The sequence below is a fragment of the Chlorocebus sabaeus genome, chromosome X (genome assembly GCF_047675955.1).
Source record: "Chlorocebus sabaeus isolate Y175 chromosome X, mChlSab1.0.hap1, whole genome shotgun sequence".
NCBI lineage: Eukaryota > Metazoa > Chordata > Mammalia > Primates > Cercopithecidae > Chlorocebus > Chlorocebus sabaeus.
Window position 1 is genome coordinate 37,873,568 of NC_132933.1, and position 22,704 is coordinate 37,896,271.

At 38.7% G+C, this 22,704-nt stretch overlaps 1 protein-coding gene across 4 annotated transcripts in view; it reads right to left on the reverse strand.

The window, feature by feature from the left end:
* Nucleotides 1-739: 739 nt before the first annotated feature.
* PLS3 (plastin 3) overlaps nucleotides 740-22,704 on the reverse strand; it is an 87,293-nt gene continuing 65,328 nt past the window's right edge. For all 4 annotated transcript variants that reach the window (XM_008019540.3, XM_008019542.3, XM_037989071.2 and 1 more), the window contains 13 exons: nucleotides 20,821-20,950; nucleotides 20,181-20,313; nucleotides 16,390-16,471; nucleotides 15,426-15,591; nucleotides 13,786-13,928; nucleotides 10,823-10,918; nucleotides 8,187-8,382; nucleotides 6,608-6,686; nucleotides 5,525-5,639; nucleotides 5,176-5,309; nucleotides 4,350-4,473; nucleotides 4,006-4,130; nucleotides 740-1,983 (listed from right to left, as the gene is read on the reverse strand). In XM_008019540.3, coding sequence (XP_008017731.3) covers nucleotides 1,851-1,983; nucleotides 4,006-4,130; nucleotides 4,350-4,473; nucleotides 5,176-5,309; nucleotides 5,525-5,639; nucleotides 6,608-6,686; nucleotides 8,187-8,382; nucleotides 10,823-10,918; nucleotides 13,786-13,928; nucleotides 15,426-15,591; nucleotides 16,390-16,471; nucleotides 20,181-20,313; nucleotides 20,821-20,950 — 1,656 coding nt within the window. In that variant the 3' untranslated portion in view covers nucleotides 740-1,850. The remainder of the gene's footprint in view (nucleotides 1,984-4,005; nucleotides 4,131-4,349; nucleotides 4,474-5,175; nucleotides 5,310-5,524; nucleotides 5,640-6,607; nucleotides 6,687-8,186; nucleotides 8,383-10,822; nucleotides 10,919-13,785; nucleotides 13,929-15,425; nucleotides 15,592-16,389; nucleotides 16,472-20,180; nucleotides 20,314-20,820; nucleotides 20,951-22,704) is intronic.

The window sequence follows — 22,704 nt, forward strand, 5'->3', positions numbered from 1 at the left end:
ATCTTTTTAATTATACATATATATTTGCAAAAGTAGAGTTGTCAAATGTATCCCTTTTTTATTTTATGTCTTTGGAATTCAGGTGATATTTAAAAAGGTCTTTCCATCTCTCAGATTTTAAATGCAAAATATTATATAGTATCATTACGTAACCAAATCCTCAGTAGACTACACCTTATATTACTCATTCACACAAAGGCTTAAAAGGGCACTGATTGTCAACAAGGGATGATTTTGCCACCCAGGAGACATTTGGTTATCTCTGGAGACAATTTTGGTCAACACGACTGGGGATGTGCTGACATCTAGTGGGTAGAGGCCAGTAATACTGCTAAACCTCCTACAATGCACAGGGTAGCCCCATCCCCCGACCCCAACGAAGAATTATCCAGCCAAAAATGTCATATATGGATGAGGTTGCGAAGATCTACCATGAACCATTTCTCCTCTGTGACTGTTCAGATCCCCACTGTTTCAGGATATGTATATCACAGAACATTGAAAAGATTGAGGGAGGTGGAAAAGAAAAAAAAAGCAGGAACTGGATAAAGAAATTTTGGTAAATTGGAGAAAACCCTTTTACTTCATTTATAGTGTCCTTAATTCAGTACCTCTAATTCTGCTCCCAAAACTCAAATTTAACAAACACCATTTTATAGAATACATCAGAAAAACGAAAAGAAAAATTCCTGACAAACACTGTCATACTTCCTAAGAGACAAAAGCATGAAGAAACTGATTATTATGTAAATGCCTTTATTTGAATTACTACATTGCTACCAGATTACATCACTTTTCAGAGTTAGAGTAACATAATACCTTGGAAACTATAGCAAACAGCTTGACAAAGCAAGAGTACATTAATTCCTACATATATACGCTTATTTTTAGTGACCACAGTTCTTTGTTTTAGGTGTAAAATTAAAAAATATATTGTACACTTAGCATACTCGGCCTACTAAATCCCGTCTAAGTTCTGAGCACATTCTCTCCTCAAAAGTATCATATTCAACAGCATTTTAAATTTAGAGAGAGAGTTTGATGATACAGGCTTTAAAGCAAATAAGCATGTATTGAACCAAGTGATTTAAGACAAAATATTTCAATTGTTTACAGCTTGGGTATGAGAGGGAAGATGCAAATTTAAGGTACATTTTTCTTCTAGCTACGATGTATGTTTTACTTACTTGAAGACCCCTTAAAAAAAGTAGCAAAATCAGCAGTCTTGTTTAATGTAATCAAAATATTCTTAAATGTACAAAAAAGGATCCTGTAGAAAGAATACTGTAAAAAGATACTGATCTTAAGAATAAAAGAATAAGAAAAGCTTCTATTACATTCTGCACAGCCAGTTACTTCGGCAGATTTTCAGTACTACAAAGATAAGCAAAGGATACTCATATCCAAATACCCTCTGACCATAGTTCTCGAATAAGAACTAGCATACTGGATGGAAAGCAAAATTACTGTCTAATAATATTCATATCCCATCATCTAAGCGAGTCCCCAGAGAGGGACATTCTAAGAGGGCAAAAGATAACAGAGCGAGAAATAACATACAGCAATGGGAAATGTCAAGGGCAGCATTCTAGGAAGAGAGAGTAAAATGTTTTGGCTATGAGCACATTTCAGGCGTGCCTGACAAATCCAACTCTGACTATGGGAAAGAGGAGTTGTTTTTATTAAACCCTTTCCCCTGAGGGCTCTCATGATGAGCTAGTCCTGTTAATCAAAATGAAAAGTCCTTTGAATGGCCAGGAGTTCCTTAAGCCATAAGCACTTCACCTGGAAATAGCTGACCTGCGAATCATGCACCTGGGAGCAAGGCTGATTTATTCAGATTGGTTATTTTACACTCTCTTCATTCCCCTGCCCATCAAACATGCAAACACAGTCATGACCATCTTGGGCTTTACTTCCACAAGGTCTTCAGGGAGAGCATATACTCTGGCTCCAATTCTTCTAGCCATTGACACTGCATACCTATTTTAGGGGGAAAAAATTAGGATGAAATTCTTGTCAGTTAAGGACACCATGTAAGACATCTATTTCCTCATATATGATTATTATGCTGGGATGCAAAAATTCCATATTGAAAGTTCCAATTAGAACAGTTTTGTTTTTTGTTTTCTTTTGATTTTGATTTTTTTTTTTTTTTTTTGAGACGGAGTCTCACTCTGTCTGCCAGGCTAGAGTACAGTGGCCGGATCTCAGCTCACTGCAAGCTCCGCCTCCCGGGTTTACGCCATTCTCCTGCCTCAGCCTCCCGAGTAGCTGGGACTACGGGCGTCCACCACCTCGGCCGGCTAGTTTTTTGTATTTTTAGTAGAGACGGGGTTTCACCGTATTAGCCAGGATGGTCTCAATCTCCTGACCTCGTGATCCGCCCGTCTCGGCCTCCCAAAGTGCTGGGATTACAGGCTTGAGCCACCGCGCCTGGCTGATTTTGGTTTTGATTTCACTTTGAAGTTACAGTAGGTTTTTAAGCTCTATTATTTGGGGCCAATAATATTTATTCACTCTTTTTCTCCAATGTGAGGTGAGAATTAAGCTTGAAGCACCAACTTTATATATATACATATATATAATTACCTAGGCTGTCTATACAATCCATGTTAATATTCTCATTGCACACTCATGTGATCTTAGAGATATGAGGTGGAAAATCATGCTGGATGCAAAACCCAAGTTGTTAGGCAGATGCAATGAATACTTCCAAATATTCATGAGAGGGGAGACAGTCTACATGGCACATGGACAGAGTGGCTGGACCAAAAACTAGAAAGGTAGACAAAGGAAGGGACAGAAGAACTGAGATGTCCAGGTAGGGAAATTTTCAGGAACACATCTCAACTAATCCATGAAGCATTTCTAGGTGTGTTGGAACCAGAATCTTTAAAGATAATTAAATCATCGAGTTTCTAGAAAAAGAGATTTCAAGAGTTCTTGATATATTGTGGGTATTAGACCTTTATCATATCTGCTAGAAACATTTTTCAAGAAAAAAATAATGTGCCTAACTCCAAAGTATTGCAAGAATGCTTCTTAGCTGTTCCATAATGCAGGACTGTGGATGGATTTTCAATGTCTAACTAGCAAAGTTTTCATGGGTCACCCATGAAGCCAGGTCACACTCTACGTCTTTGGTGAAGAAGAAAATAGGCTGGTGGAAAAGACCTTCTGAATATTGTTGAAATGCAATAAACTATAGTCTTCTGTGGAGGGCTAGCAAGCATTCTGTTAATATGGGAACTGACGAAGATAAATTCAACAAATGTAGTAAGAATGATCTATGTATAGTAAAAGAGACATAAGTTGGATAATGTGTTTTTTAAAAAAGAATGAGACAGATGAACACCTTAAGCTCATTATTTTCCTTGTTGTAAAGTTTTACCTGATTTGCATTAAAATACATGCTACAGCCGGGCGCGGTGGCTCAAGCCTGTAATCCCAGCACTTTGGGAGGCCGAGACGGGCGGATCACGAGGTCAAGAGATCGAGACCATCCTGGCTAACATGGTGAAACCCCGTCTCTACTAAAAAATAAAAAAAACTAGCCGGGCGAGGTGGCGGGCGCCTGTAGTCCCAGCTACTCGGGAGGCTGAGGCAGGAGAATGGCGTAAACCGGCGGGCGGAGCTTGCAGTGAGCTGAGATCCGGCCACTGCACTCCAGCCCAGGCGACAGAGCGAGACTCTGTTTCAAAAAAAAAAAAAAAAAAAAAAAAAATACATGCTACATTATTTCTGTAATCCACTGAAGCAACAACTGACTAAGCACCTAGTAGGCCAAGTACAAGGCTAGGCTCTTTTAATTTTTAAAAATTTAATCTTTATAAAATCTCTAAGGTAAGTATTATTGCCCCCAGTTTACTGATGAGGAATCTGAGGCTCCAAGAGGTTTCTCCCAAGGTGACACCACTCTTACATGGCAGAACCTGAATTAGAATTCAGATCTGTCCAGCTGCAAAGCTGTATTCTTTTCATGCTATTAGCAGTCTCCCTTACTTGGCATTATTGTGCTTGTCATCCTCTGTTAGATTGCCACTCTTCACAAGGTCATAGTTTATACAGCCTGGCTGGATGGCATCAATTAAATCCACAACTGCCAAACTGGAGCTGATCGTCTTGTCCTAGTGTGAAAGGAGAACAAATCTGAGAATTTTGATACATACAAATTAACATGTGCTTACTTATATCAAGTGTCCAAAACAAAGCCCAGTGAATTCATAAAGAATCATACCATTAGTCCAACAATAATTCTCACTCACAAAGAAGCCAAAGGTTGCCTTCCCAAATGATAGATGTTATCTCACAAACATAATATTTAATAGTCAAATATGGATTCTGACCTTAAAACTCTGAATGGAAGTTGATTTTCCAGCTTCACTCAACGTTCTGTTTACCCAGTTCACAATGATGTCATCATTGGCTTTCTGACCATCTCCAAGATCTTCCAGGACATTGAGGGTGTATCTAAGAGAAGCAGCAGCAGAAAACGTCACAATCTACTTTATGAGGAAAAATGCAAACATCAGAAAGATGCTTTATCTTCCACTTTTTATATTCCTTAGATTTCAAGGACTAAAGATTTCATGGAAAGAGATTCACACTATGTGAAAAAAATATTTTAAGCTGTAGTGGCTTGCTACTGTTCTACCCTTTGTAGTGGTGAGAGAGGAGCAGATTGACAGTGCTTTAATGAGCAGGTCCAACGGCCTACTGCAGGCACATTTTGTACTATTCCAATAGTGGTAATGGCATAAAATAAGCTGTGCTTTGGCTGGTGCCCAGTCATAATGAATGCTTTTCAGCATTATGGTGATCTTCATCAGCATTACCAGAGAGAGATCTTTATTTTCAAATGAGCATGAGGATGTTCATAATTTTGTTCTGACAATTTTTTAATTCACTGACACAAAATAAGGTCGAAATCTATGTGTCAGGCTTCCTATGTTTTAAAAAAGGGACTAGCCATAGTTCTGCTGCCTAACTTGCAAGGAAGCATCTCCCACTTAACATCCAACATATATTCATTAATTAAACTCATTTTGGAGTATAAATACAACATATTTCAAAAGTGTAGTCATTGACATGTTCACTTATTAAACACAGTAAGGACTAAATCACAGACCTGTGTGATAGTAAAGACTAAACAGCTAAAATTGTGTACTATACCTTCTCATCAGCTGCCAGACTAAAGCTAAAGTCAGGGTTTGGTTCCCATCATTCAGGTCTTGCCCTCCAATGCCAACCAGGGAGAATTTAGCAGGATGCTTCCCTAATTCAACAGCATAGTTGCAGTTTTCTAGCTGCAAAGGCACAAGAGTAAATGGTTAAAGACTTCCATTTGTTTAATCTGCATACGTGTGTGTGTGTCTTGTATAATGCTAGGTATCAGCACACAAAAACAAATAAGACACAGTTTTTGTACTCAAGAAGCTCAGTGTCAAGAGTTTTAGAAACAAAGGAATGAATCGAGAATAAAACTACTCTAACAAAGATACACAGCAACTTAATTATCTACCTTTTTCATGTTGGCTCCCAGTTTCGGGTATGGAGGTTTATTAACCTTACTCCAGTCAACAGGAACTTTAATTCGTTCATATAACTGTAAGATTACCAGGGCATCTTGCAGGTCACTAATGATTTAAAAATAATGTAATCAGTGTTTTCAGGAAGCTGGGACTTGACTTTCCTTAAAAACAATAACACTACATTGTCAAACAAGATATATAAAACCATAAATAATACCTAACACTCATATTGTCTATCAATCTGTTCTGAAAATAGAGCTAAGACCATCCAATTCATTTATAAGTATTGAGAGCTTACTGTGAGCAAGGCACTGTTCTAGAGTCTGGGCCCACAGGACGAAAATTCCTGTCCTTGCATTAGAGTCAGAGAGATAGACAATAAACAAGTACATGGATAAACAAACAATACAGAGGTGTTGTTTGTTTTGTTGACAATAAACAATTTTACGGGTATATGTAAGTGCTATGAAGAAAAAAAGGAACTAGGGTTAGGGGTTACAGAGTAGCAGGTGGTAGTCAGGAAATCTTTGAATCAGTGACTGGAATACAGTAAGGGTATAAGCCATTATATGCGAGCAAAGAACGTCCCAGGCTGAGAGAAGAGTGAGCCAAAGTCCCCGAGTTGTTGTGGATGGTCTACTTAAAGGATTCCCTGGTCTCTGTTTCTTTCTTTTTTACCTTTCTTTTTTTTTTTTCCCCTCTTAGAAATAGGATCTCACTTTGTTGGCCAGGCTGCAGTACAGTAGCACAACCATAGCTCACTGAAGCCTCAAACTCCTGGGCTCAAGTAATCAGCCTCAGCCTCCCAAACGGCTATCTGTCTCAAAATATAAAGTATTTGCTCCCTGGGGTATTATAAAGACATTTATATATTCTATCACTTACAGTTAATGATCATGTAAATAAATAATTAAAGCTTTTGTGTATTGGGAAAATGATGGAAATCACCACTTGACATTTTCCAATATAAATAATAGCTACAAATTAATATCTAGAAAATCTTTAGAGCTGTCATTATTTAACATCCATTCATGACATTCATAACTGTTTACAATAGCAGTAGGCAGGCTTACGCATAGAGATGGTTTACATGGGGATTGACACCAAGAGAGTTCATCCAGTTACGGAAGGTTCTTTCTTCACGAGTTTCTCCTGTTAAGAATATTCACAAAATTTACTGATTCATTAAACACTTTATGTATGTGCATACAGTGCCAATCCACATATTACATTATTTTCTCTCTCTATTCAGATCTAGAAGTTTTCAATAACACGAGTTTCCAAGCATTCTCCTAAGTACATACATTCTCTCTAGATATAGGCTTATTTTTCAAATTTGAACTTATTTTAAAATTAAAGAATACAACCTTATTCTAACCAGTTAAGCAATTTAGAGGTTTATGAACTTTTTATAGTCTCTTCAAATCTTTCTCCAATATTGCCTCAAATCTGCATCCCTCAAAGTAACTGATGTTATCAGTTTAGTTACTGGTTTTATAGAAATATCGGTGGACACTCAATGAATTACTATTTGCTTTATTTATTTATTTATTTATTTATTTATTTATTTATTTATGAGATGGAGGTTTGCTCTTGTTGCCCAAGCTGGAGCGCAATGGTGCGATCTCAGCTCACTACAACCTCTGCCTTCCAGGTTCAAGCGATTCCCCTGCTTCAGCCCCCCGAGTATCTGAGATTACAGGCGCGCACCACAACGCCCGGCTAATTTTTTGTATTTTTAGTGGAAACGCGGTTTCACCATGTTAGCCAGGCTGGTCTCAAACTCCTGACCTTAGGTGATCTGGCCACCTCGGCGTGCCAAAGAGCTGGGATTACAGGCGTGAGCCACCATGCCCGGCCGCATTTCTTAATTTTTATAGACTATACTTCATGCATCTATAATCTGGAAAAGGTAAACTCTGCCTTTCCAAAACTTAAAATTTAGTATATATTATCATTTGTTTTTTGAGGAGGTAAGGGTGAAAGGAGTTGGGGTTAGTTCCAGTTACACTGACTGTGGATGAATGAAACATAAATATATACTAAATTTACAGGTCAAATTGAATGCATATGTGCACTTTTTCCTGATGAGAGGATTAAAAAGTGGTCTAACCCTAAAGATTAAAACTAAATACTGATTTACTAAGTGGCTTTACATTAAGTGACTCAACTACTTTTTTTTTTCTTTTTTTTTTGAGACAGAGTCTTCTCTGTTGCCCAGGCTGGAGTGCAATAGCATGATCTCAGCTCACTGTAACCTCCGTCTCCCAGGTTCAAGTGATTCTCCTGCCTCAGCCTCCCGAGTAGCTGGGGTTACAGGCACGTGCCACCACGCCCAGCTAATTTTTTAATTTTTAGTAGAGACGGGGTTTAACCATGTTGGCCAGGCTGGTTTCAAACTACTGACCTCAGGTGATCTGCCTGCCTCGGCCTCCCGAAGTGCTGGGATTACAGGTGTGAGCCACCGCACCCGGCCTCGACTACTTAAAAAGTTCACTTGTATCGTCCTTTTCTGCCAGTTTTTACTCAGCACCGGCATCTGCTTCTTGCAGATATAAAAAAACTTATTAAGTCTAGATTGTAAAATCATTACGGCCTATGTATTTCTACTCTATAGTCCCACATATTCGAATTTGAGAAGTTTTTAGTTACCTTCTAATAGAGTCCAGTCAATATCCTGGTTCTCTGGCTTAGTTAGTGCTGGGTATTTATTAAACAGGTTAGCCACGAAAGCTAAGTTGAGTTTGGGGTTTCCACTGACAACATCAGCAGGGGTAACAAACTGTCTGCAACCTAATTTATCTGCTTGTTGAAGCATACTCTCGGCTCTCTTCAAATCATCTGTTTCCTGTTGAAACAAAATAGGAAGACTTTGTCAAAGGCCATACTAAAAATGTAGAAAATGTCTCCACAATCATAGTCTGGGTATACAGTTCTACTTTCTTTTAGCCAACATATGGTACTTATTATAAAATTGTTTTGAATGCAAAAAAAAAAAAAAAAAAAAAAGTTAGCGCTGTTAGAGGTGCAGTACTTTTAATATACACTAGATGGCACCAGATCACATAGCAAACTACAGAGTACATTTAAATTGCATTAAGAAAGAAGTTATGTAAAAGCTTGGGGGAAACTCCCAGATTTTGTTTGAAAATCTGTAGAGAAAACATATACATTCACCATCTTCACTTTCTCCAGTTCCACTTTTCCTTTTTTCCTTCTCAATAGGAAAACAGCTTCAATTCTCCTTTTAAGCCATCTCAAGTTAAATATTCAGATAGTTTCAGTAGAATTATGTTAAAAATTTTTTTCAAATGTACTTATCTACAATGAATCTCTACTAATTATTAAATGTGAAAGGGTATTAACTGTAGTCCTACTTAAGTCTCATTTAGAAAATAGTGTTCATTTTCTGCAAATTGTGGGTTCATTCTCCTCAACCTGGCTTATTTTGTTTTGCTGATTTACTGCTTTCTGCTTTGGAGTTTCTCCTTTTCTCTATTGGCTCTCAGCTGAACTTCACTGAGGCTTCTGGGTACTGTGCATTAGGTCAATGAGCTTCATGACAGAGTCGACTCCTTGGAACCCAGGAACCTCTGGGGCTGTGTTATGCAGCAGAAGGAACTGGAAAGGAGGGCACTGTTGGAGAGCCAGCTAGAGAGAGAGGAAGTTGTGCTGAGCTGTGGAAGTCGGCTCCCCTGGCTGAGGGAGAAGATAGATACCTTCATTCAGTTCATGTTCAAATCCCAAGGGAAATGCTTGTGAACTGTTGCTTGAATTGATGAGAAGCAGAGAATCTATTTTTACTGATTTCTTTTGAGCATAGGGAGAATGGTGGAAGGCAAGACCAAGGATTAATCTCAGGGAACTGAAGGATTAAAAAAGTTAGGACGAAGGGAAGGGATTTTTTCCATTACAAAGATCAAGAGAAAAAAGTTAAACTGAAATTGAAAAAAGGTAAAACTGTTCAGAGTTAAAATTAGGCCTTGGTTGGACGTGGTGGCTCATGCCTGTAATCCCAGTACTTAGGGAGGCCGAGGCAGGAGGATTGATTGAGCCCAAGTGTTTGAAACTAGCCTGGCCAACATGGCGAAACCTCGATTCTTGGGGGGGGGGGGGGGGGGGGGAAGGCCCTAAAGAAGGTGTAAAGCGGAAAAAGGTGAAGGACACTGAAAACCATGAGAATAGCATGAGCAAAGGCACCTGGGTGGTGCTGGGAAGGAAGGTTGGGGTGGGGAATACAGACTTCTGGGGAAATAACACTGGCTAGATTTTAGAGCAAGATTTGTAGGGTGAGTGCCAAGCAGAACATTTCAGACTGAATTCTAGAGTCAACAGAAGAATCCTTGTCGGATTCTGAAGAGGGAAGAGACAAAAGAGTGTTTTAAGATCAATTGGATTGACTAGAGAAGGGGTGTATCAGAATCAGTTAGTATACTGATGCCATTTACCCTGGTATCAGATCACATGGCTAGCCATCCCAGACAGCTCTCTTCTTGGACAAGATGGCCCCCCATTCCTACCAAGAGTGACCTGAGCTGAAGAGTTTTGCATTTAACACACAGACAGAAATATAAGCACACAAGTCAGTTACAAATTCAGTTCTGGTAAGGGCAGCATAAAAATGGTTTAGCCAATGTAATCCACTCCATCCTATGGCATAATAGGATAGATATATGGATTTTGTTAATTAGTAGCATGCATTCCATATCTAATGGGTACAAAAACCACAGATTCCTAGAAACTTGGGACTAAATAGTCCAGTCTAACTCCATACTTTATGGATGAACAAAGTGAAATCCAATTTTGAGAAGGAACTTGCCCAAGGTCACTAAACAAATTAGTGACATAACCAGGGAACATGGTCTCTGAGAGTGATTCCTTAAATTAGATTTCATAGATTGGGAGTTTGTAAAACATAATCACATTACTCTCAACACAGGAATATGAATATATGTATATATGAATATACAGTCACTAAATCTATTACTGTGGTTGTAATCCAAATACTTGGAAAAGGTTAGCTTCTAGCTGCTTATTTCCCCATACTTGTTTTGAATATTTTATGCCATTCACATAAATCAATACCACAACAACGATGGAATTCACTAACAATCAAAATAAATAAAAGCTAGTTTTCTGGCCTCTGAATTACATGTACAGTAACACATTTTAAAATAATGCTTAAAATTGCCAACTCCACTTCATACAATTATAAAAATTATTGTATTTATAAGAAATTGACAATAATTTTGGAAGATTGTCGAATTCAAAAGAGCACTTATACTTACATTGAAACCTGACATGTTAATATCTATCCGTGGTTCACCTTCCTTTTGTCCTTTTGGTGCGATTTGATTGAGAAGATGGAAATAGGCTTTGGAATCCTACAAAGAATTGAAAATGTCAGTGAGATCACAGTGACAAGGAATGAATGTATCCTATTGTCCCATGTTTGGAAGCCTATTTGCATTGGACTTTTTGAGAATATATGGCACAAATCTCTCTGCCTTCTAATTTAACAGGTGTCTTCCCCAGAAAAGTCCATCTATCTGGCCTTATATCTGTCTTGCATTTGGATGAACTGGATTTTGACATGACTTCACAATTATTAAAGTCATCGATACAATAATGCTAATAAACATATAACCAGTTCTGTACCTTCACTGAATTACTGAAGTCAATAAGCTTGATAGACAAAACAAGCATTTAAAAAAGTAGAAGAGCAGAAATCCAGGAAGCATAGAAGAAAGAGAAAATAAACAGGTTATATCATTACAAAGCATAATGAATATACCACACCTATGAAGAAGAGATTAGCTATGTTATAGATGCATTAAATTGCAAATTTAAATGACAAAAGCATTAAATGATAAACATTTTAGTTGCTAAAATAACACTGAACCCTCTATGATCTGAATGTACTTAAAAAAACAAACGTCTCTTTTCGTTTTAAACCCCTGGACTAAATCACTTGAATGTTGTTTTCTTAGAATCCCAACACTGAAAACAATGGGGTTGGCTCACAGTCAACATGAATTCAGGTTGTGTGGACAACTCCACAAAACACAGCTTGAAAACCATTGTACTCGCACAAACGTTTATTAAGAGCCTTCACACACGTGCCAAGTAAATTCCCGCATCTTTGGAATGCTAGAGGACAGGAATTTAAGTGAAGGTTCCTTAATCCTGCCATATGTGAAGACCACCTTCCAGGTATGATATTAATAGTTTCCTGTTACTGGGCTTTGAAGGTCCAGACAGGCTATGAAGAAGTGTTTCTCATAGTCTGTGTGCATACTAACACCTGAGGAAGTTGCTCAATATGTGAATTACTGAATCCAATTCCTGAGCTACCAAATATAAATGTCTGGGAGCTGCCCAGAAAGGTGCCTTTTAAATCAGCTACCCAAGTGAGTTTGAAACTTGGTGCCATAAATGATTCTAAGAATGGGGAAAATCAGGTGATTGAAAGCTATTTCAGAGCAATTCTTAAATAGCCAACTCCGATCCTATCATTCGGGGGGCATAGCATTTACCTCTTAAGGAATAGTGTACTACAGCTGTGAAAGTGCTTTCACTTCCAATTACTTGCTAAAGCTACATAAACAATTTATAATCTAAACCTATGGTCTTGAGAAGAACAAGTAAAGAGCAGACCCAGCAAAATCTGTATTTAGTACCCTGAAAAGGGCTTTACAGGTGAAAATTTGAACTTGAATACAGATAAACTAGAAGTTAGTTTTCGCATTACCAAACAATTATTTCCTTTTTAAAAATATTCATGGCCGGGCGCGGTGACTCACGCCTGTAATCCCAGCACTTTGGGAGGTCGAGGCGAGCAGATCACGATGTCAGGAGATCCAGACCATCCTGGCTAACATGGTGAATCCCTGTCTCTACTAAAAATACAAAAAAAATTAGCCAGTCGTGGTCGCGGGTGCCTGTAGTGCCAGCTACTCAGGAGGCTGAGGCAGGAGAATGGCGTGAACCTGGGAGGCGGAGCTTGTAGTGAGCCAAGATGGCGCCACTGCACTCCAGCCTGGGCGATAGAGCGAGACTCCGTCTCAAAAAAACAAAAAAACAAAAAAACAAAAAAACAAAAAAAAATCAATCGGACTTGGTGGTGTGGACCTGTAGTCCCAGCTACTTGGGAGGCTGAGGTAGGAAGATCGCTTGAGCCTGGGAGGTCAAGGCTTCAGTGAGCCATGTTAGCACCACTGCACTACAGCCTGGGTGACAAAGTGAGACCCTGTAACAACAACAACAACAACAACAACAACAACAACAAACCTGGCCAAACATATTGTATAATTACAAGAGAAGGCAGGGTCAGTTGGTCTTATAATTTTGGGGCTATTCTTAATTTTCATGGATGAAATCAGTAGTACAGGCAACTCACTGCTTCCTCTCATCACTGAACAAAATCACATGATCGCCTATGCATAGTATTGTTTTCACAGCCTTGCTGGTCAGTAATGTCTGATGAAGATCCTTAAGTTTTTTCCCTGTGTACCAACATCTGGATGTCAGACAGAAAAGGCAGTTAAGGAGAACTCCACACAATGTTTGCTATGGTAATACTGGCCCTCTCTGCATGAGAAGCCAAAGGCAACATGTAATAAATGTCTTCCTCCATTGTTAGTTTTCCCCCACTGCTCATGATAAACAGTAAAAAAAAAAAAAATTCAATTCAACGCAAGAAATATGAGGGTCTTGTATGTGCCACATACTATGTTACAGGTTGGCTTTAGTAGGAGGGCCCTGGAGCAGGGGCTGAGGTAGGAAACACAGACATAAATAAGAGCTCATCACTATCCTCGAGGAACTCACAACTAAAGGTGGGATAAAATGACAGGAGAAGCCAAATAAAAATGGTGAAGAGGAAATCGTGAGGCCCTTCCTCTCTCTTCTAGGTGTGTTTACTAACAGGTACACTGAGGCCTGGGAAAGGCAGTTAAGAATGGAATAGTCATGTCCTATTCTTTAATACTCCATGTTTAACAATCGGCAGAATATAACAAATTAGCATTATAATGATAAATTAGCATAATATTTTTACCTTTTTCCACAAAATAAAACATAGGTGCTAATGCTCCTTATCTGGCTCTACTTCTCTTCTAAAATCTACCTTCAGGGCCAAGAGGCAACAAGGCTTGGTGATACAGCGTTAGGATTTTCTCTCTGTTAAGCTGGGATGAAATCTTCCAGCTATTATATTCCCCCAAAATGTTGTGGCTCTTTGAACAGTTACCTTGATGTCAGCACTAAAGTTGTTAATTTTTTGCCAGCCTGAGTTTTCCAAATGAAAGTTTGCCCATCTAAGCAGAAGCTCTTCTGGAGACAATTTCATAAGTTCCTCCAAAGTCTCACCATCTCGGAGCAAAGCAGCCAAGGCTAGAAGAAAAAAAAAAAATCCCACAGTCATTATATGACATAATAATGGTCATGCCAAGTTCATTCAGTCTTTTGACACTGTTAAGTAATAGAGGTGCAAAAACTACTATGACATAGCTCCTGGTTTCAAGATACTCATAATCTACTCAAAAAGATAAATATATAATATATATAATAACATAATACTACAATTTTTTCTTTTCTCTGTTATTCTTCACATTCCAAATACCAAATGAGGTTATGGCCTTTAAGCTTAATGGAAGCTGCACATTATGTCATATGTTTGTATAAATTGTTCTTATTTAACACTTCTAAAGTCAAGGATTTGGGGAAAAATTTGGGAATCTTTTACTTAGCCTTTTGATTAAAGTCAAAGATTCTGAGAAAGATATTTAACATTTGGGAATCTTTTACTTAACCTGTTGATTAAAGTAGTCTAGAAACACTGTGGTATTTGTATTTAAGTATAATTAATCAATTAATTCTTGAAGGCTCAAGCCTATTTTAACAGGAATATAATTCAACCTTATATTTTCTTTTTCTTTTCTTTCTTTTGAAAGAGTCTTGGACTACTGACCAGGCTGGAGTGCAGTGGCATGATTTTGGCTCACTGCAACCTCTGCCTCCCGGGTTCAAGCGATTCTACTGACTCAGCTTCCCGACTAGCTGGGACTACAGGTGCACGCCACCATGCCCAGCTAACTTTTCTATTTTAAATAGAGACGAGATTCCATCATGTTGGCCAGGGTGGTCTCCAACTCCTGGCCTCAAGTGATCCACCCGTCTTGGCCTCCCAAGGTGCTGGGATTACAGGCATGGTCCAACACACCCGGTTGCAACCTTACATTTTTTTTGTCGTTGTTTTTCGTTTTACTTTCTTTCTTTCTTTTTTTTTGAGACAGAGTCTCGCTCTTTCGCCCAGGCTGGAGTACAATGGCACAATCTCAGCTCACTGCAACCTCCGCCTCCCGGGTTCAAGCAATTCTCCTGCCTCAGCTTCCCGAGTAGCTGGGACTACAGGTGCGTGCCACCACACCTGGCTAATTTTTTGTATTTTTAGTAGAAACGGGGTTTCACCATGTTAGCCAGGCTGTGATTGTGCCACTGCACTCCAGCCTGGGTGACAGAGTGAGACCCTGTCTCCAAAAAAGAAGATGGTGCAAAATGGTGGGGCTGAGGGTGGTAATGAGGTAGAAGTTGTGTAGGCAGAACAGAAAAAAATAATCAAGTTTGAGGACTTCAGGAAAGCTCCTTAATCTCTCTGTGCTTTTGTGTCATTATTGCAAAATGAACTGTAAAGTGCCAGACAAATGTGAATTACTAGTAAAGAAGAGAGTCATGTAATTAGACTATTTTCCTGAATAACTCTATAGCATTACCTTATGTTCATTCTAGTTATCACCATTTAATCACCTCCATTAAGTGAGAGCATGAAAGTCTGCATGACTAGAAAAAAATAACCAATAAACAACTTCCAGAATGACTGTGTTCCATTACCTTCATTCCTGCTTAATTCAATGTCAGCAAACAAACCGATCTTAATGATCTGCCAAAGCAGTCCCAAAACCAGATGAGGTTTCCCAGCCCTCAAATCTTCTGCACCAATGTTCACAACATGACACCCAATGGCAGAAGCAGAGTTCAGTGCCAAGTTCAAGTTTTCCTGCAAGACAGCCAAATTACACACTTGCTTCTTGACCTTTCCATTTTTTAGCAGTCTACTTTCTCCCTTCACTGAAAATAACATTCAATGAGGAAATTAATAACTGTATTAATTTCATCCACATATGTGTCACAAAAAACAAATTCTAGATTTTTGTGTTAGAAAGCCTAGCTAAGACAAATTTCAGCCTTATTGCTATTGCCTTTTGCAGAACCTCAGGAGAAGTTAACTTTGTGTTTTTATTTGGTACCTTTTGAAGTATGCTGCCACTAAAGGAAAAGGCTGAGTACCACAGTAAATATATCCATGTGAGTAAAGTGTTATCATCCCAAAAATGCCCAAATGGGTGAGAGACAAACAGTACTGCATATGCCCAAAAGAGTTTTAGAAGTTATCAATGTCCACATCCCAAGAGGTGCTCTTCCCTGAGGGAATTTTGCTAATAATCTAATATTCACTTGATAGAAAAAAAAATGCTCCATTCCTTAATCACACCAGTTAATTAAGAGCTTATATACTTCTGCTTATCTCTGTAGTGCTTGAACACATTATGAAATGAAAAGAACATGGGGCTTTGAAATTAGAATGGGATTTGAACCTCAGTTCCAACATTACTCTCAGGCAAGCTCAGAAACCTTTCTGAGTCCCAGTTCTGTCTGTATAATTTCGATAACATTCTCACACTCAACAGTTTTTACAAGGATTGATTGGGAGCCTACAGAGTGTGGAAGCTGAAGTCTGTAGAACAGGTCCTCAAACAGTAATTTCATGTTAAAGGGAGGGGAGAACAATGCATACCTGAATGATGAAGGGTGTAAGTTTCTTCTTGTTGATTGCTCTTTCATCAATGGTATCAGGAACTGAAAGGTTAATCATTTTACTGAAACAAAAATAAAAAAGGTTGATTTTAAAAAAGAAGAGTTGATTTACTTTTATAAAGTGGCTGTAAACATTTACAAGTATGTTAAAGCTTACTATAAAATCTTTCATGTACTCTAAAAAATGCAACTAGATGAGTTTTATCATGTTGATCATAATAAACTACACATATGGAAAATAAAAATTAAAAAAAAAAAAAAAGACCAAGGCCTGATGTGGTGGCTCATGTCTATAATCCCAGCCCCAGCATTTTGGGAGGCTGAGGCAGGAGGACTGCTTGAGGCCAGGAGTTCCAGACCAGCTTGGGCAATATAGTGAGACTCTGTCTCTACAAAAAAGATAAAAAAATTAGCCAGGCATGGTGGCATGTGCCTGTAGTACTAGTTACTCAGGAGGCTGAGGAAAAAGGATAGCTTGAGCCTGGGAGTTCAAAGTTACAGTGAGCTACGATCACACCATTGCACTCCAGCCTGGGCAACAGAGCGAGACCCTGTCTTAAAAAAAAAAAAAAAAAAAAAAACCCTGGCCAGGCATGGTGGCTCATGCCTGTAATTCCAGCACTTCGGGAGGCCAAGGCAGGTGGATCACCTGAAGTCAGGAGTTGGAAACCAGCCTGGCTAACACAGGAAAACCCTGTCTCTACCAAAAATACAAAAATTAGCACAGCGTGCTGGCACACACCTGTAGTCCCAGCTAGTTGGGAGGCTGACACAGAAGAATCACTTGAACCTGGGAGGTGGAGTTTGAAGTGAGCAGAGATCATGCCACTGCACTTCACCCTGGGCAATACAGCAAGATGCTGTTTAAAAAAAAAAAAAAAACAAAAACAAAAAGACCAAAATATGTGTATAGCAGTTGGGTATCTCTGAGCAGAGGATTGTAACATGCTTTCTCTTTTATTTATTTTTAAATTTTTTCTTATTCTTTTATGAAAATAACTTGGGATATTGAAAACAAAACTTGGGCCAGGTACAGTGTGGCTCACGCCTGTAACCCTAGCACTTTGGGAGGCCAAGGAGGGCAGATTGCTTGAGCTCAAGAGTTCAAGTCTAGCCTGAGCAAGATGGTGAAACTCCATCTCTACAAAAAATTAAAAAAAAAAAAAAATTAGCCAGGCACAGTGGTGTGTGCTTGTAGTCCTAGCTACTTTGGAGACTGAAGTGGGAGGATTGATTGAGCCAAAGAGGTCATGGCGGCAGCAGTGAGCCATGATTGAATCACTGCACTCCAGCCTGGGTGATAGAGCAAGACCCTGTCTCAAAAAAAAAAAAAAAAAAAAAAAAAGTGGAGGGAGAACTTTATTTAATAGATTTTCAATACATAAAATCCTGCATTGAAAATGAGTCTTTTCCACAGAACAGTACAATTAGTTGAGCATGAGATTCTTTCATTCACCAAATGTTTACTGAGTGCCTCAACAATAAGCCAGACACTATATTTGGTGCTGGTAGTACAGTGGCGAGAGAAAGATTAGGTAGGCTATAGTCTGTGACTCATTAGGAAAAAACTCATTTGGTAAAATCTAGATTTAGACTTCAACATTTTATTTTTTGTTTTATTACTTTTTAGAGACAACTCTGACTAACTCTGTCTAACTCTGTCACCTGGGCTGCAGTACAGAGGCCCAAATCATAGCTCGAATCACTGCAGCCTCGAACTCCTGGGCTCAAGGGATCCTCCAACCTCAGCCTCCAAGTACCTGGGATTACAAGTGTGAGCCACTATGCCTGGTTCTAACATATTAGATGTTCATAATACTGCCCTAATATACATAAAGAAAGCCATGCTTCTTTCCATGCAAAATTTAAATCTTAAATAGTTCAATATGATTATCTCTTATTTTTATATTATTTATTTTTTGAGTTCTGCAGGGTGAGTTCCCCAGAGAGAGAAACTCGCAGTCTTCTCTCTGTATTAAAACACAAGGGAGGCCGGGCACAGTGGTTCATGCCTGTAATCCCAGCACTTTGGTAGGCTGAGGCGGGAGGATCACTTGAAGTCAGGAGTTCGAGACCAGTCTGGCCAACATGGTGAAACCCTGTCTCTACTAAAAATACAAAAATTAGCTGGGTGTGGTGGTGAACACCTGTAGTCCTATCTACTCGGGAGGCTGAGGCACAAGAATTGCTTGAACCTGGGAGGTGGAGGCTGCAGTGAGCTGAGGTCACGCCACTGCACCCCAGTCTGGGCGACAGAGCAAGGCTCCATCTCAGAAACAAAAACAAAAACAAAACACACACATGGGAAATTATGTCTTCACTGCCTATAAATGGAACACAAAGGAAATGTATATAAGTATTTTTACTTCTTAGACAGACAGGGTCACCCAGGCTGGAGTTCAGTGGTGCAAATCCTGACTCACTGCCGCCTTGTACTCCTGGGCTCAAGTGATCCTCCTGCCTCAGCCTCTCAAGTAGCTGGGACTAAGGGCATGCAACCCCATATTGGGTTAATTTTTAAATTTTTTGTAGAGACAGGGGTCTTGTTTTGTTGCCCAGACTGGACCTAACTCCTGGCCTTCAGCAATCTTGCTGCCTCAGCCTCCCAAAGGGCTGGGCATAAGCCACCATGCCCAACCTATCTTACATTTTTAAAATCAGCTTTTCAAACAAACAAAATGACCCTATTGCAAAAAGAAGAATTGTATATACTATAATATATACTGTCAGCCGGGCGCAGTGGCTCATGTCTGTAATCCCAGCACTTTGGAAGGTTGAGGCGGGCAGATCACCTGAGGTCTGGAGTTCGAGACCAGCCTGACCAACATGGAGAAACCCCATTTCTACTAAAAAAAAATAAAAAAATAGCCGGGCATGGTGGTGCATGCCTGTAGTCCCAGCTACTCAGGAGGATGAGGCAGGAGAATGGCTTGAACCTGGAGGCGGAGGTTGCAGTGAGGCGAAATCGCACCATTGCACTCCAGCCTAGGCAACGAGAGCGAAACTCCGTCTCTCACACACACACTATATATATATATATATATATATATAGTCATCTGAAATATGTCAACTGTACTACCCTAAGCACTTTGTATGTAGTAATTTACTTAATGCTCACAACAGCCCTGTGAGATAAGTATAATAATGGGGAGATCATAATAGACGGAAACTGAAATGCAAAGGGGTTGAGTATCATGAGTGGCAGTTGTACTCTGAAGTGTCGTACTCTGAAGAGTGGCAGGACTGAATAGAAAGAACTGAGGCAGACTGATTATGGAGCATGCTATTAACCACTGTGTGACACTGCCTCTATAAACTGGAACATCGACTGACAGTGTTGATAATCTTGTGTTATGTCTGCCAAGATGCTGTTGGCTGTGGGGCAGCAGCAGTGGCAAAAGCATTTTTTAGAAATAGGTCATTGGAGAGTGAGAACTGAAGAGTAGCCTCTTTTTTTCTTTTGGAAGCTGTGGTACTTCAGAATAAACAGACACTGACATACTTAAGTTCAACAAAGTTGTAATGTTCTGCTGGCTTGGTGTTGAGAAGAAAATAGAGGCTGGTAGCTTCCCTATAAAGAGGTTGTCGATCTATGGCTGAATTTTAGATTCATGGACAGACCTAGAGATTAAATCAAAAAGGCAGAAACTGGATAATTTTCCATTCTAATTATTTCTTGAGGTGAATCTGTCAAGCATGCAGAAACAAATATATCAATTATATGGAAGGCTATTTTTGGATATCTGGATATAAAACAAGCTAACATCTTACCAAAGCACAATTCCATCACCAACAGCTTTGAACAGGTCATCGGTGTTAGGGTTCATTGGTATAACATGTCTACAATCAGGATCATTTTCCAAAGCTTTGTTTATCCAGTTAACAAAAGCATATTTTTCTTCCTCTAAAATTATGTTAAATAACAAGACATTAGTTCATACTCTAGGTTATTAACTATTTGACTCCAAAGCCTAAAATAGTTGTGCAGTAGTGCTGAAAGTTAATGTGTCAGAAACATGTGGTAATTCTGTGTGGAAACCCAGACACTTGGATGCAACACAGTGGTTATTAGGTATTACAAAATTAAGAAAAAAAATAGAACACATTAACCGGTCCTCAGAAAAGTTACAAAATTCCTTAAAAATTACACTTATATTATTGTATAATGCACTGTAATAAAGCCTATCATTACATGGATTGTATCCTGTCTCTTGCAAGCTAACAAAGCCATACAATAAATACTTATAATGCCTTTATGACAAGTATTAGTCTCAAGCCTAAATACATGTCACAAAGGACTTCTAGTTTATTCTTAATTAGAAGGTAATGTTTTCCTAGAGCCTTTCCTTGACATTACAGCAACCATCCCACTTAGCACATTGTGTTAACCTATTGCATATGAAATGATTACCTGAGTAAGAATGCTGTGTTCCTTCGCTGGACAACTCTGAAGTTCCGCCCAGAGCACAAATACCTTCTTTCCTGTTGATTGCTTTGCGGAAGGTCTTGGCAATATCACTACTTTTTACCTCTTGAAAAATCTATTAATTAAAGTAATTTTGTGGATTCACAATTAATTTCAAATTACATACAATAAGCATATTTATATTCTTTTATATCTTGATCACTTACGTTTTTCCCATAGCTGATGTTAAAAGATATAAAAAATTGGGCTTGAGTTTTTGAAATGCTAAACAAGTACTACGATACTGCTGCTGAAAATGAAGCACCAGAATGTCAATTGCACACACTTGTCAAAAACATTAAGTGCTACATGCATTGAATCCACTTTAACCAAAAACTAATGTGGTTCAAAGGCACAGGTAAATCTGCTAATTTTCCACAAACAAGGAAGGCTTTATTCTTTTCCTGGAGAGAAAACATTGAAGAATCCCCCTTCTTTAATAAAAATTATTTTTAAAAAATTTTTTTGTTATACTTTAAGTTCTAGGGTACATGTGCACAACGTGCAGGTTTGTTACATATGTATACATGTGCCATGTTGGTGTGCTGCACCCATTAACTCGTCATTTACATTAGGTATATCTCCTAACACTATCCCTCCCCCTCCCCCCACCCAATAAAAATTGTTGATGCAAAGAAAGATAAAATTTTATGATCTAACCGAAAAACTATTTTATAGTATAATGGGGTAGCTCATTAAAAATTCATTAAATCAAAAGTTACAGAATAATACGGTTAAAAAAAGTGTTAAGCTGGTAGTAATAGATGACTATCAAGAATAAATACCAAAAATAAACTTTTCAGTGATTGTCTTATTGGGGCATTTAAGAAGTCCAGCTACTCTTCACAGTAAGGAACATTCTAATTATACAAAAGCAAGTTATAACAAAGTAAGTTTCACATCCTAGTACTGTGTAACCATCTGATTGGACATTCTAAAGTTCTGTCTATATTTTTCTGAGGTATTGGAATTTACCTAATTCCAAATGTGTTCCTGATCCATCAATGCGCATGGCTAAATTAGTCAAAGCCAGTAAAACAGAAGCAAGATGTAGAAGCTGTATACAACTTTCTTTAAATGGTGTTTAGAACCCCATTTAAGTGGATTCATTGAAAGAAAACTTAAGACTTAATGGAAAAGTTGCTGAACAAATGCAATTCAAAGACCTTTAACATTCGTGACAAATATGTATTCACACACACATCTCAGGAGGATGCAGCTATGTCTGCAGTTCACAGAACAGGGTTATAATATACATAACAGTTCAGGTTGTATGTGTCAGAGCAGGCACGAGCAGAAGCAGAAATCCAGCCCAAGCTATACTAACCAAGCCTTGTGTCTTGCACAGGACTGTGTCAGGCCGAAAGGAGTGCCTTGTTGTATTTCATCTTTCCAGGAAGGCACCTTTTTGTAATTAATCCATCTAGAGAAAGTGACTTTTAGTAACTGGTAGAAAAGTTGCTGTATGTGTTGTCAGTAGCCCTATTACTTAGTCGTCTTTTCCTGTTGCCTTTCTTAAATCCTAACTTTCTTTGGACTTACAAATACAATTCTGTTTGAGAGAATAGTTAGTAAGCAGTTAAATTTTACAAAATCAAGCTTACTCAGTATTTCCATAGCTGCGATTCTGTGCTAGCTATACCGGTAATTTTGGAGGTAGAATTTTAGAATAAATGTCTGTGTGTGTCTATGTTTGTATATGTATGCAGACACACACATACGCACTACTCTAAATACTACACACAACCAATGAAATCACCCTTCCTGCCCTATGGCCATTATACTGACTTCTAAGTATCAACAGTGAGGAGCTGATGCACACACTTCAGG